Source organism: Aspergillus niger (genome assembly GCF_000002855.4).
Source record: "Aspergillus niger supercontig An03".
NCBI lineage: Eukaryota > Fungi > Ascomycota > Eurotiomycetes > Eurotiales > Aspergillaceae > Aspergillus > Aspergillus niger.
This window is the reverse complement of record NT_166520.1, coordinates 919687-933685: the sequence shown is the minus strand read 5'-3', so window position 1 is coordinate 933685 and position 13999 is coordinate 919687. Positions and strand designations below refer to the sequence as shown.

Here is a 13999-nt window from a genome sequence, read left to right as displayed (position 1 = left end):
CATCCCATTGAATCTTTCTTCCCTCCACAATGGCTTCCCAGCAGAATGGCGATTCCAACGGCACTGCCAACACCTTCACTCTGAAGGCCGGTTTGGCTCAGATGTTGAAGGGTGGCGTGATCATGGATGTTGTCAATGCGGAACAGGTATGCCTCTACATGGGATACCTAAGCTCAATTTGAGTCAGTCATTGCTAACGTTTGAATGTCAACAGGCTCGCATTGCTGAAGAGGCCGGTGCTGCCGCTGTCATGGCCCTCGAGCGTGTCCCCGCCGACATTAGAGCAACGGGTGGCGTGGCTCGCATGTCCGATCCCGGCATGATCAAGGAGATCCAGAAGGCCGTCACCATCCCCGTTATGGCCAAGGCTCGTATTGGACACTTCGTTGAGTGCCAGGTAAGCTACAGTCAACAATTCTCTCTCACGGCTGTCCGTTTCGCCACAGACTAACACACCGTCCACTAGATCCTCGAAGCCATTGGCGTCGACTACATTGACGAGTCGGAAGTCCTGACCCCCGCCGACGACGTCTACCACGTTACCAAGCACAACTTCAAGGTTCCCTTCGTCTGTGGCTGCCGCAACTTGGGTGAGGCTCTTCGCCGTATCTCTGAGGGCGCTGCCATGATTCGCACCAAGGGTGAGGCCGGTACCGGAGACGTCGTGGAAGCTGTCAAGCACATCCGCCAGGTCAGCTCGGACATTGCCCGTGCCCGTGCCATCTATCAGTCCTCTGCCGACTACGAGCCCGAGCTGCGCCAGTTTGCCCGTCAGCTGGAGGTTCCCTATGAGTTGCTCCGTGAGACGGCCGAGAAGGGTCGTCTGCCCGTGGTGAACTTTGCTGCTGGTGGCGTTGCCACCCCTGCCGATGCGGCGCTCATGATGCAGCTGGGCTGCGATGGTGTGTTTGTTGGTTCCGGTATCTTCAAGTCTGGCGATGCGAAGAAGCGCGCCAAGGCCATCGTGCAGGCCGTCACCCACTTCCGCGACCCCAAGGTTCTGGCCGAGGTGAGCGAGGGTCTGGGTGAGGCCATGGTGGGCATCAACGTGGCGCAGATGTCCGAGGCCGACAAGCTCGCCAAGCGGGGATGGTAAGCGAGGATCATTCTAGAGGCTTAATTTCATCGCGGGCGTTGGAAAAGCTGGTCTACTGTGTTTTTGTACACTTGTGTTGCATTTGCTGCCGTCGAGGCGATTTGTCTTAGTACATTGTTGATATGAGCCATGAGCACATGATCTACTATCCTTTGAGTAATAGAAATGCAGTGGTTAGAGGGAGTTTTTATTTTAGACTTTCTCACTTTCGGGTTCCTTGGCGCACTTCAGCGTTCCACAGTAGATTGATCGTCTGACCTGACTATAGCCAGCCAATTATCTCACACATCTTTAAGGAAAAAGGGCATCTGATATAATCATCTCGAACACGTACCTTGGAGACGATCATAATCATAACAAAGGAGCTACCGGAGCAACAGCTCAACTCCGTCTTCCAGGCTAGCGACGGCCCGGAAGGCGCCCTCGGCTTGCCGCCGATCCGCCGATAAAAGCGCGCAAAGACCCATCCCCCCGGTGAACAATTGACTCACCTTCGTGTTCGAACCCCAAAAGCACGCCGAGAAGATTCCACTATCTTTTGTTGAGTTGAGGACAGGGGACCCATCGCGCCCTCTCTTGAGTCTTTGACTGACATTGATTATTCAAATGATCCGCCGAGCCAACGCCGATGAAAGTCTAGGCAAGAAAATTACTTCGATTACCATACCTAACATAGCACCTTACAGACGGGTAATCTGCATTGACAGCTCTTACTATACCGCTAGTTAGTAATACGGCTACTTACTCCGTAAACGCAATGCCATATCAACCAAATTTCGGTCATGTGCCTTCCGGCTTGGAGGAATCACTTTGTAAAAGTGCTGTATGGCTGCAACTAGGGCCAACTACTAAAACCCCCCAAGACTGCCTCCCTAGGCATCTTCGAGACTAGTACTAAGTTCCTCAGGCCGCCACTTCCTTCTATCCTACCTCCTACCAAGTATGGAAGGCACAAAGTACTACAGCATAGCATGAACTAGTAGTAGAGAGTAGAGCTTATACTCTACACGATCCTTCCACTTCTTAACTTTCATTCTGGTCACTCTCTATGCATGATAATCCACTGCTATACACGCTCACTTATTCGGCTGATCACTCAATTAGCACCGTCCCTGCGCCGCTCTCTCTATACACCAATACAAATAAAATAGCCTTTAACGTCTTCTAGTATACGATGAATCTCGCCGTAATTCCCATGATCCCCATCACGCTCACCGCTCTAATTGGGATCATCACTATTCCTATACTTTTCCTAGCTTCAATCCCCATTGCATTATTCGTCTTCGGCACGGCCATATGCGGGTGTATCGCCGTTGTCGTATTTGGCCTCTTCTCGATGTTCGTCATCAGCCCCGTGCTCCTGGTGGTCGCGGCTATAGTGTGGACCTGCGTGATCGCCTATAGGTCGTGCAAATTAGTGTTTGTGATTATATTTGGGCTCGTCGTCGATAGGTTGTGGCCTCCCGGGCCTTTGCCAGATAGATTGGGCTAATGTCAGGGCAGTCTTGGATGAGTTTACTACCAGGAGGCGTTGTGAAGAGGGAGGGGATTCACAGGAAAAGGATTGCTGATTGCTGGAAGGACCATAGAGGGATTGAGTATGGACATGGTGGGTTTGTATCACGGTTACTACTAGCGATGGAGTTGTGATGGAGTTTATCGTGTTTTTGTACTAGATAGTTTACGGGAATCGTTTACCCTCCATCTCAAATCATTCAAGATCCATTTTTCTGTTCTTTTCTTTCTCTTCCCACACACAACTTGCACTCATTTACCGCTTCAGAGCCATAAGTGTTTCAAAGTTCATCATCGAGTCAATTCTTTACATCATCATGGAAAGCAATCCCGTCTCCTCGAATACCACACAGTCACCCTCATGCTGCTCCGTCTTCATTATCAAACATCCACACCAAAGACAAAAATAATAAAATGTCTCTCACTATCCCAAATCAGTCAAGAGAGGTTTTCTTAAATGCATCCACACTACCAGTCAGTCACAACCCCTTCATCTCAGACTACAAAATGAGAAACTAAGCTGATCGGTGTCTTTCCTACTGAACTTAACGTCCCAGGGCCCTGTACTCCTGGCGAGTCTCTACGGGATACCAATGATAATCATTGTTCTTGGGGTTATTTCCGGTATCGGCCACGCACTAGCCGCTTTCTCAACACATGCCATGGATATAGTTGTTTATGCCTGGTTGTGGTTCATGATGAGTATGCTGATCATGTTCGGTAACTTCTCAGTACTACTAGAGAGGTTCCGGAGACTTGGGAGATGATTGAATGTCGGTGAATTAGTTCGGACTACAACAGATGGTGTAGGGAAAGGTTATTGTTGTTGTTATTCTTATCATTGTTATGCTATCCAACAGGCTTTGGCTAAAGTAGTAATCGAGACGTTCGCAGGACATTCCTAACGGATAATAGTAGTGTCAATTGTTTGAACAGCTAATGCGTTTCCGCCCATTTCACCCATCGACGAATACAATCGTCCACCCGTTTCAGGGATGTCTTCTCCGCCGTGATCTCAAACCACTCACGATGCTCCCGTCCGCAGTCCGCACATTTCCCTAGGTCGCGGATCCGTACGTCCGCTAGCTCCAGATGGATGAGCCGTTCCACACGGTGGACATGGGGCACTTTGCGTCCCGGGACAAGAGTTGCCGTACTATCATCACCGCCGCCACCGCGTCGAGATGGCGATGGTTGCGGGGTGGAGGGTGTGTAAGGGTAGTATCGGATCAAGGTGAGATGATGGCTGCATTGTCGGCTCCACTCGTTGAGTCGTCGCTGCACGTTGTTGGCCCGTCCAATCTTTAATCGGAGCGTGCCGGGGCTGTCATGAGTTGGTGCAGATGCTAAGGCATTGAGATCACGGGCGGTCCGAATGGCATCGCTTACGCGGCGGTCACGACCTGGGGAGGAGGTCGGCGGCATGAGGTTCGAGGCTACCTCTGAAGAAGGTGGTTCTCTGGACTCAGATGTCGACGGTGTCATCCAAAACATGTAGATGTAGCCTGGCTCGTCGGCTTCCGAAATAGGCTTGGCCAGCTCTGCGGTGAGGTTGGAGGTCGTCTCCGGCGTAAGGCCAGACGGAATCCAAGAAAGAATGTCGTCATCAGTTCCTGAAGAGGAAGAGCCTGGTTTACTGGGCCGAACAGGCACCTGGTGAGGAGACAGGGATGGGGTTGGCGATGACAGCTTCCCAGCGGGCGCTTGTTGCATCTCCGTTGGAGCATTGACCGGCCGCGACGGCCGGATGTCTTCCTCCTCGATGACCTCGAAGCAGCAGCATATAGTCCGTCTGGTCCGCTTCTTTGGTGCTGGTTTCCGCTGTTTGCGACGCTTGTCTGAAGTCCCTGCGTCGTTAAGATCCATCAACCCTAACCGCTCCATTAGAGTGTCGATACTGCCACGAGGCTTCAACCGCGAAGGATAGGGCCCGCTGTTCACCTGCGAAACAGGCACTGCCTGATCTTTGTGCTGCCAGCAGTACATTGCAGAGAGGTCTGTTTGTTGTGGCTTTGAAGCCGGTGTATCTGATGGCGATGGAGACGCCAGAGCACGGCGACATGGCCGCCCGTTGGAGGTAACTCCGCGACAAGTTGTGGCCGGATCAAGCGAGTCTGTGCGACCCAATACGGCTTCTGGCGTATTTGCAATGTGAGGCATGGTGGGAGGTTATGCAGCGCTTCAGCAAAGAGCAAATAGTGTGGAATAAGCGTGGGAAAGAACAGGCAAGAAAGAGCGCGGCAATATCACCAGGCCTGTTTAGAAGCAGACCAGCGACAGAATTCCGAGGTTGAAGGGCTTTATTTGCTCATGGGCTAAGGGGGCAGAGACCCACATCGCGTTATATTAACAGCCGATCAACCTAAATTAGCATCTGGCGAAAAATCGAGGCGACACCTGAAACCGATGCCCCATAGGGAGTAAAGTGTCGTGCTGCCCCTTACTTTGTAGGGCCAAGCATGCACCGCCTCTGTGGCTGAGGTAAAACGAGGCGCACAGGCCAGTTTGGCCGACTGCCAGGTCATCGTGTCTGCGCAACTTGCATCAGTTCCACGGCCATGATCCTATGGGGGCTTCACACATGCGTACACATGAGCAGCGCTTGTTGTCGTTCAGGGTGGCGACTCACTGCATCATTCCCTTTACAGCCTCACTTTGGACTTATAGTATAAGCATCCTTGTTTTTTTCTTATATCTTTTTTACTCTGGTTGATCCAATGCTAGCGACTTGACTGTATTCCACTCCTGTCCCCATCCTGTTCCAAACCGCAGCCGGATAACTTTATTATCTACCCAACGTAGTCGAAACTCACTCCCCGACATTTGACCCAGAACGTGCGCGTCAACTGACTGGTTTGCGCTCTGGCACCCCTTGCCGCTAGCAGTGACGCAAGGAAGCGTTGCCTGTCCTCGGGCGACGTAGACGCACCTTGATGTTGGTTGGAAGTGCCATTGCTACCTAGATCGTCCAGCGCCGCGGCGAGGTGGGGGCGCGCAGCCCCTTGTTGTTTGAAGATGAGCTTTCGAAGCACCTCACAGAGATGCTCTAGGTCCGACCGCGCGCATCGCCCGGCCACTTGACTGATCAGGATACGACAAAGAGCTGGAAGACACTGCATGATGGCAGTCTGGATAGACCCACCGTCGCTCGGAAGCGTCAGCACGTTGACCCAGAACTGCGAGGCGGAGCGGAGCGGAAGTGGTTCAGGCCCTCGCAATGACAGGAGAGTGAAATTCAAGACAGCTTCAAGGACTGACGGCCGTGCAAGGTCACCCCCATTGGATGAAGGAGCCTGGCTGGCTTCTTGGGGCGGCGTCGTGAGCGCAAATAAGAAAGGGTGATATTTGGGGAGCAAGCGTGTGAGGAAGTCGATGCCGCTATTGGCGACTTCGGGGTCATAGTACTCAGGCTTTTCATGCATCCAACAGAAAGTGTCATACACGTGCACTATCAGCGCAACCGTTTCGTCACGGATTCGCTGACAATGTGAGCTATGAGATGCAAGGAAAGATGAAGCCGTACCCATCACTATGTCAGTACCAACACTACCTAGAGGTATGCTCTTGACGAAGTTGACAGTTACCATTGGTGGGAAGACATATGGCCCTGTATTTTCAATATAACCAGCCTTCAAGATGTCGCATGCGGCTTCGATCATGGTCACATCGACAGGGAAATCAGTGATGAGCAGCTGCATGCATTGCATGATCAGGCTCTGAGACACGGCGCCACTTCCCGTATTCCAGAATGTTGGCGGGTAGGGGTCACCATCTCCATGATCGTTCGACTCCAGGTTCACCTCACCGTCGGTTCTTAGGCCTTTGCCAATACTTGCGACGCAGCGCAGCACAAACTGACCACGGGTCTGAGCCTGCTCCACTAAACCGCTAACCGCCTCATCACGGGCCGCCTCTGCCTGCCCATGGAAAAATTGGAGAATCCGTTCAATGACTTGTGACTTTGCTTCATCCGTAGGCAACGTTTGGATGATGGCAGCGATTCCTTCCAACACCTTTTCCATGGTATGAGTAGTAGCCGTGGGTTTGAAGCGGAAATGCTCGAACTGGTCAATGAAGGCTGGCAGCTCTGAGGTGAGAGCATTACGGCATGATTTACAAAGATATGCGATCGATTTGGATGCTGTTGGCGCACACGAGCTAACATCGAGAGATGCGAAAAGAAACGTAAGGACGCGAGGTAGCAAGGCATGCGTGCGTTCAAAGTACGACTGATACTTTCCCAGCATGTCCACTAACGTCTGACGTGGTTTGTCTGGGATTAGCACTCCATTTCCTTCGCACAGGCGAGCAAAGTCATCACAGAAGAAGATCGAATTGAGACACTCGTCAGCGTGTTGGTTTTCATCGACAGCCTCCGAAAGCTGAGCAATGCAGAATATCGCAGCCTCAAACGTGCGCCATTCCTGCTGTACCAGTGATACTCTTGCTCGCTCTTGAAAGACCCGGACAAGCTCCACCCCCAACATTGGGTAGATGGCTAGGAGGAAGTCGCACACATCGCGCCGAAATGAACCGAACTCACTACGGTCATCATCGCCCCAGCCTTGCAGCACTTCTGGGCTAGGGAACTTCAGCTTTTCAAAGCAGTCCAAAGCCGCTTCGGCCAAATTCCTTTTAGCAGGCTCAAGACTCGTTTGATCTTCCAGGTCCGAATATAAGTCCTGGAGGTCGTCGGCAACTTCTGTCCACCACTCTAGAACAAGCGGCGAGGCCGGATCGTCCACCGCTGCATAGCCAGGAGCCCTGAACAGCGTGTGCAAAAGAGTAAGCATTTTAGCATGCTGTGGGTCTAATTGCTTTGTCATAAGATCTCTCTGCTTCAACGTCGCATAAGCCAAGAGAAGATCCAAGAACGTCATATTCTCGTCCTCAAAATCGGCCTCCATAAGTGACGCGACGTGCGCAGTCCCAAAATCACTGACAACATACTCCATAATTGCAGTGAGATGATCCTGGGTGAAGATACTGTCACGCCAGTCTATCAGCTCGACCACAACCTGTGTTGCGGATTTCGCAAGTCCAGGTACTTTCATGCTCTGAATTATGTAAGCCGTCGTAGAGGCCAGGTCCAAGACAGACAACGAGTCACGCAATTGGATTGCGCTCCGTACATTCATCCACGCCTGGGATGTAGTCAGATATAAGGTGCAACTGAGAAGCTAATAAAGTTTGGAAAACAAAACCTACTTGATATGAGTTGATAGCTTCTGTGCCCAGGGCCTCATCTGATGCCGGAATCCCAGAGGCGTGCTGCCGCATAATATGAGAAAGAACATAGTCAACGACAGAAAAAGCGTCCTTGACATTTACGTATGTATGGTGTTCCTCTCGGCTTCGTCTTGGTTCTGAACTCCATCTGTGAATCTCCTCGGCGAGAATGTTGGAGAAATAGAGCAATGAGGTCACATGACGCTCGGACATAGCAGGGAGCACTGCATTCCTCAAATCGATGGACTTGCAGTACTCCTCTGAGACATGTTTCCCGTCTGCCAGTGATGCTGCCAGGTTACAGAGTGCTCTTGACCAGGGAGCGTTGGGTTTCAGGAATATGGTTGCGAGGCTTGAAGCCAACTTCCGTATGACCAAGGGTCGCTCGCCTCCATTGACGAGAAAGACATAATGATCTATCAGCCGTCCTAGAAGCTCTTGGGCCTCCTCAGGGCTTAGACTTTGCCTGAATGAGTCGTCTGTCAGCCACGGCCACTGGCGGAAATCGGGGCTCGTAAGGAACGAACCAATCATGATTAATCTTGACCGTGAACGTCAAAGCACCAAAGAACCTTAAGTCCGTGCTGCTCTCACTTAGAAGCTGATTAGCAATGAGCCATGCTTGGGGGCTTTTTTGAAGACTCTGTAGGTGCTCTTGGATGGCTTTGATCTTGGCGGGGTTCCCAGTATTCCCCGGATCATAGAGTTGGGACACGAGCTAGAGATAACGATGCCTTAGTGGTTATTCGATTCATCAACAAGCAGCAAGCGTACCGATTTTGCCTCATTGATGAGGAATTGCGCATCTAGGGCTTGGCCTGGGATGTCCACAGACATGGCCGAAACAATGAGGGCCTTGTTTAGGCTGGGGAACTGTCACTGGCGCGATATAGATTGGTGAGAGATGGTGAAAGGGGTGTCACGTGTTGATAATGCTATCACGGAAGTAGTAGGCGGTGAGTTAAAGAGGAAGGTGGGATGCGAATGGATGATGGGTCAGAGTGAGACAGCAACGAGAAGAAGGGACACCAGAGCTATACGGTAGTGGGTTGGTGTAAATAACACCCAGATCAAAAAATGATGAGGGCAACAGCTTGGTTCACACTGGTGAATTGGGTTAGCACCAGTTAGTGTAGTCATTCACTTATATCAACTGTAGTGTGGTGTCATAGCTTCACCACCACATCCGGCTGATCATGCAGCGACTGGAATAAAAAAAGAACCCCCAACAGACAAAGCTGCTTTTAGACGAGTAAGGTCAGCAACAGACCGAACGACATGTAGGGATAGTCATCTCGTGTGGATTAATTATGACTGACTCTCTGATATATCAACTATTCCCCAGTTACCAGGTTTCCAGGTGTGTTGAGGCCTAATAACCCAGCCAGCTACTCGACCTATCACCGGTATCTATCTACCCGACCGGAATGAACGGCGAGATAAAATGACGGTAACGACTGGTAACTTCCGTCTCCTTACCAGCCGTGGCAATAATTACTTACTACTCAGTACGTACTAGAAATTCCGTCCCACCGCCCACCAAACCGGAGCTCCAACGGAGAGCTCTTGGAAATTACCCACTTCCGCGTCTCTCCCACGTCTCAATGCTCGGCTACTGCTGCTGCTAGTCTACTTAGTAGTGCTACTTGTGCTTATCGTTCTTCTAAGTCGTTTGCTTTCTCCACGTCTAAACTTTTCCAGCTTCAATCTTACCTGCGCACACGACCTCCCTATCGGAAATTCCAGCTATAACTAGCTTGGTGCCCCTCCCCACCTTTCCTCCGCCTCCCCCTCTACCTTGGCCCTTGCTTGCTCCGTGCAACCTTGAGAGCTGTGTTCTTGGAGTCTTTGGATCCAGGGCCACCTTCTGCTCGGACACCTGCAGCTTCTTCTTGCACATCCTTGCCAGTCGATGCTCTTTTCTCACCCTCCAATTCGCCTTGCTTGGACTTCAGCTTTCCAATCGGCTCGCAAGTTACCCCTGCCCCGTTCAAGGCTCTTCTCCAGCTCCGCCCCGCGCTTCATCATCAATATGGAGACTGTGGACACGTCGGAACGCCTGACCAGGTTAAGGCAGTTGATGCAGGAGCGTAAAGTGGATGTTTACAGTATGGCATCGCCGAACCCAGTTCACTGCTGTTGTTTGTTGGAAATTTTATACTCACTGAATTCAAAGTTGTTCCCTCGGAAGATAGTCATCAGTCCGAATACATTGCTCCATGTGACGGCCGTCGAGGTTAGAATTTCGCCTTCCGCCCTTTTCCAGATTCGGATTGTATTCGCATTTGCGCCTTGTCTCCCTCGCCATGTAACTTACGCTTTGCTTTCTTCCGATAGAATTTATCTCGGGCTTCTCCGGATCGGCAGGAACTGCCATCATTTCCATGACCAAGGCGGCACTATCGACAGATGGCCGTTACTTCAACCAGGCTTCGAAGCAGCTTGACAGCAATTGGGCGCTTCTGAAGCGGGGCGTTGAGGGATTCCCGACCTGGCAGGAATGGTATTGAAACCTACCATAAGAGAACATAGGATCGAAAACTGAAATGGTTCTAGGACTACAGAACAAGCAGAGGGAGGAAAGGTCGTTGGAGTCGATCCAGCTCTGGTTACACCTGGTAAGCAACGTCACGGACCTTACGGCGAAGATCGATCCAGACGCTAAGATCTTGTAGCGGGCGCCCGTAGTCTTTCAGAGACTCTCAAGAAGAATGGCTCATCACTCGTGGGCGTCGAACAGAACCTGGTTGATCTGGTCTGGGGTAAAGACCGACCGGCTCCTCCAAGGGAAGCGGTGAGAGTGCACCCTGCGCAGTATGCGGGCAAGAGCTTCCAGGAGAAAATCAGCGACCTGCGCAAGGAGTTGGAAAACAAGAAGGCGGCTGGCATTGTTATCTGTATGCTATGTCTTTTTCCAGACCCGCTTTGTGTGGTGGCTAACGAATACAATAGCGATGCTCGATGAGATTGCGTGGCTGTTCAACCTGAGAGGCACCGAGTAAGTCTAAAAACCCCCGTCTGCTTAGTTCTTGAGTTCGCCCTTTACTTCATGCTAATGGATTTCAGTATCCCATACAACCCAGTGTTCTTCTCATACGCCCTCATAACCCCTACTACCGTCGATCTCTATGTTGACGAGGACAAGTTAACGCCGGAAGTGAAAGCTCATCTAGGCCAGGATGTCGTCATCAAGCCGTATGACTCTATCTTCGCAGATGCTAAAGCCCTTAGCGAGGCGCGAAAGCAGGATGCGACGGGAGCAGCCCCCAAGTTCCTACTGTCCAACAAGGCTTCATGGGCTCTCAGCCTTAGCCTGGGAGGTGAAGAGCAGGTTGAGGAGGTCCGCAGCCCTATTGCTGATGCTAAAGCCATCAAGAACGATGTGGAACTTGCGGGAATGCGCTCTTGCCATGTTCGTGATGGTGCGGCCTTGATCGAGTACTTCGCTTGGCTCGAGAACGAGTTGATCAACAAGAAAACAACCTTGGATGAGGTTGATGCGGCAGACAAGCTGGAACAGATCAGGTCCAAGCATGATCTGTACGCTGGCTTGTCCTTCGATACTATCTCTTCCACAGGCCCGAATGGAGCAGTCATCCATTATAAGCCAGAGAAAGGAAGTTGTTCCATTATCGATCCAACAGCCATTTACCTCTGCGATTCGGGTGCCCAGTATCTGGATGGCACCACTGATGTAACTCGGACGTTCCATTTCGGAAACCCCACCGATTTGGAGAAGAAAGCTTTCACACTGGTGCTCAAAGGTCTCATTTCCATTGACACTGCTGTTTTCCCCAAGGGCACCAGTGGATTTGCGCTTGATGCTCTCGCTAGACAATTTTTGTGGAAGGAAGGCCTCGACTACCTCCACGGTACAGGCCACGGAATCGGCTCTTATCTGGTCAGCACCGCAAAACAGAGCCCCTCGCTTATGTGTGGTGCCATATAGCTAACGGTGTCGACAGAATGTGCACGAGGGACCCATGGGTATTGGTACCCGTGTGCAGTATACTGAGGTCCCTATCGCTGCGGGCAATGTTATTTCTGACGGTAAGGATCGTTGATACAGATAAAAGGCTGCTTGCTGACAGCACCAGAACCTGGATTCTATGAAGATGGAAAGTTCGGCATTCGCATTGAGAGTACGTCAAGACTATTACCCCTCTTCCGCGGCTTTTCTACGATGGTTGACTAACGCCATACTCAGATGTTATCATGGCGCGCGAAGTGCAAACGACTCATAAGTTCGGTGAGAAACCATGGCTGGGCTTCGAGCACGTCACCACGGCTCCGCTGGGCCGTAACCTGATCAACGCAACCCTTCTCAGTGAGGATGAACTCAAATGGGTGAATGAATATCATGCAGAGGTGTGGGAGAAGACTCACCGCTTCTTCGAAAACGACGACTACACACGCAGTTGGCTCCAGCGCGAGACTCAGCCTATATCCAAATAGACTGGTTCGACATACCGCGAGAAGAAACGACCAGCACGAAGATTGGAGGGCGTCTTATGCTGATGGTAATACATATGCTCTCGTCACTCTTTCGCTACTAGGCTTGATAGGTGCGTTGGAGAACATGCATACATAATCATGTATCTAAGCCGTTGGGCTAGCCCATGTTGATTTTAGAACTTACCAAGTCCGATGAAAATCTTATGAGAGCGAGAATTCAAAGCTCCTGGAGGTATGGGCCCTATGTGATGATGCCTGCATCCGTTGCCTTTTAAATTCCGACTGGCATTACAGTAGAGAAGAATGGCCCTTCAGAGACCGACTAGATCCCTTGGCCAATAACGCAAAGTCTCAAGAGATTGCACGCTCACATTATTAGGAAAAGAATCAATGCTTACCAGGACAGCAGGGCAACGGATTCCCATGTGGGTCACAACCCTCCATGATGTCGAGGGACATTAGCTCCCGTTGACAGAGCCAATCAGTGCCAGTAGCTGTGCTGCTGCCCACATGTAACTAGTCTACTAACACAGAAGATAGATAAGCAGGTAGGTATAAACCTGAATTGCTCCCCATGAAAAAGTTCTGCTACACTAGGAAATTAGATTGATGAGATAGTACAGTATGGAATAACAAGGGCATATGCCTACCTTGGATGGATTGTAGTCATCACACCGAACGATCCAACAAGGCAAAAGATACTCTTTTGGAGGACTTTCCATACTACGTGCTCAATTGTAAGACGTGCATCAGGCGAAGTGTACAGGACCTCATTTACTTTAAAGGCCTTATCTACATACACATGAGATAGAATAATTGTAAGAAAGATCAATAGGTTCTGCACCCTTGTCAGGCCTGCTTGCTGCGTGGTAGAACTACTACTAGTACGGAGTACATAGGACAAGCTAGGCGGTAAAAGAAGGAGACCGCCAACCCCAAACTGCCGCTTCTATCTACAAGCTGACACCTTCTCCGCATAGCATCCCGGACCTACTATTATTGTTCCCCTCCTCTTCGGTCTGAATTGGCATTGTTTCCTCTCTAGCTCTGAGCTCAACCCAGGCGATCATGCTAGTATCATCTTCTACTTGACTCATTACGACAACACCGATACCAATACATTATCATAACTCCACCTAGGCTCTCGAATCAGCCCGTAACCTTGCGCTTCGCCAGCAAAGCCTCGCCTCCTAGTTACCAGCTCCCCCACGAATTGAACTTCAACGAAGACAGTTTTTTGGTATGAGTGGCAGGAACCCTTACGCAAACGGATACGGATACTCCGATACCAGCCGCTATGACCGCGGTGATGGTGGATACGGCGGCAGCAGTAACAGCCTTGGGATGAACGGCTACGGAGGAGGCAGTGCGGAGAGAGAGCGTCGCCCAGGTGGATACGGTGGCTTCTATCCAGAGCCTTCATCATCTTCCTTGTCACCGGGACAGTCACCTGAACGACGACGGGAAAGACAGGAAAGAGATGGTGACCACTCATCGTCGCGATCGCGCACAAGGGACGGAGAGGCTGATAGGAGGGCACTCGGTTCTCGGGATGGGCGCCCTCGCGGAGACAATAGCTGGTTAGGGAGTAATAGCAGCGGCGAGAATGTTACCGGGCATGCGGCGGGTCCCCAGGCCATCGAAGGTTCGGATTGTACCTCTTCTTTCTCTTACCTTTCGCCAGGGGAGGCATGATTGAACAGA

General features: G+C 51.1%; 7 protein-coding genes across 7 annotated transcripts; 5 read left to right on the top strand and 2 right to left on the bottom strand.

The window, feature by feature from the left end:
* Positions 1-29: 29 nt before the first annotated feature.
* Positions 30-1096, top strand: An03g04280 (uncharacterized protein; the record flags this gene model as incomplete). Its single annotated transcript, XM_001390272.3, has 3 exons — positions 30-146; positions 215-397; positions 467-1096. The coding sequence occupies 3 exons, from the start codon at positions 30-32 to the stop codon at positions 1094-1096; spliced, it is 930 nt and encodes a 309-aa protein (XP_001390309.1).
* A 1174-nt stretch (positions 1097-2270) lies between these two features.
* On the top strand, positions 2271-3378 carry An03g04270 (hypothetical protein; the record flags this gene model as incomplete). Its single annotated transcript, XM_059747066.1, has 3 exons — positions 2271-2548; positions 2642-2705; positions 3169-3378. The coding sequence occupies 3 exons, from the start codon at positions 2271-2273 to the stop codon at positions 3376-3378; spliced, it is 552 nt and encodes a 183-aa protein (XP_059605237.1).
* A 15-nt stretch (positions 3379-3393) lies between these two features.
* Positions 3394-4771, bottom strand: An03g04260 (uncharacterized protein; the record flags this gene model as incomplete). The annotated part of the gene is made up of 2 exons (XM_059747065.1): positions 3394-3512; positions 3640-4771. The coding sequence occupies 2 exons, from the start codon at positions 4769-4771 to the stop codon at positions 3394-3396; spliced, it is 1251 nt and encodes a 416-aa protein (XP_059605236.1).
* A 629-nt stretch (positions 4772-5400) lies between these two features.
* An03g04250 (uncharacterized protein) lies at positions 5401-8677 on the bottom strand (the record flags this gene model as incomplete). The annotated part of the gene is made up of 4 exons (XM_059747064.1): positions 5401-7755; positions 7820-8351; positions 8413-8558; positions 8615-8677. 4 exons carry the CDS (start codon positions 8675-8677, stop codon positions 5401-5403), a joined length of 3096 nt encoding a protein of 1031 aa, XP_059605235.1.
* A 67-nt stretch (positions 8678-8744) lies between these two features.
* Positions 8745-9359, top strand: An03g04240 (hypothetical protein; the record flags this gene model as incomplete). The annotated part of the gene is made up of 3 exons (XM_059747063.1): positions 8745-8841; positions 9013-9120; positions 9211-9359. 3 exons carry the CDS (start codon positions 8745-8747, stop codon positions 9357-9359), a joined length of 354 nt encoding a protein of 117 aa, XP_059605234.1.
* A 513-nt stretch (positions 9360-9872) lies between these two features.
* Positions 9873-12295, top strand: An03g04230 (uncharacterized protein; the record flags this gene model as incomplete). The annotated part of the gene is made up of 10 exons (XM_001390267.3): positions 9873-9948; positions 10017-10076; positions 10178-10343; positions 10397-10458; positions 10516-10737; positions 10793-10838; positions 10907-11741; positions 11806-11890; positions 11938-11982; positions 12048-12295. The coding sequence occupies 10 exons, from the start codon at positions 9873-9875 to the stop codon at positions 12293-12295; spliced, it is 1845 nt and encodes a 614-aa protein (XP_001390304.3).
* Positions 12296-13537: 1242 nt separating this feature from the next.
* An03g04220 (hypothetical protein) lies at positions 13538-13990 on the top strand (the record flags this gene model as incomplete). Its single annotated transcript, XM_059747062.1, has 1 exon — positions 13538-13990. The coding sequence occupies one exon, from the start codon at positions 13538-13540 to the stop codon at positions 13988-13990; it is 453 nt and encodes a 150-aa protein (XP_059605233.1).
* Positions 13991-13999: the final 9 nt, after the last annotated feature.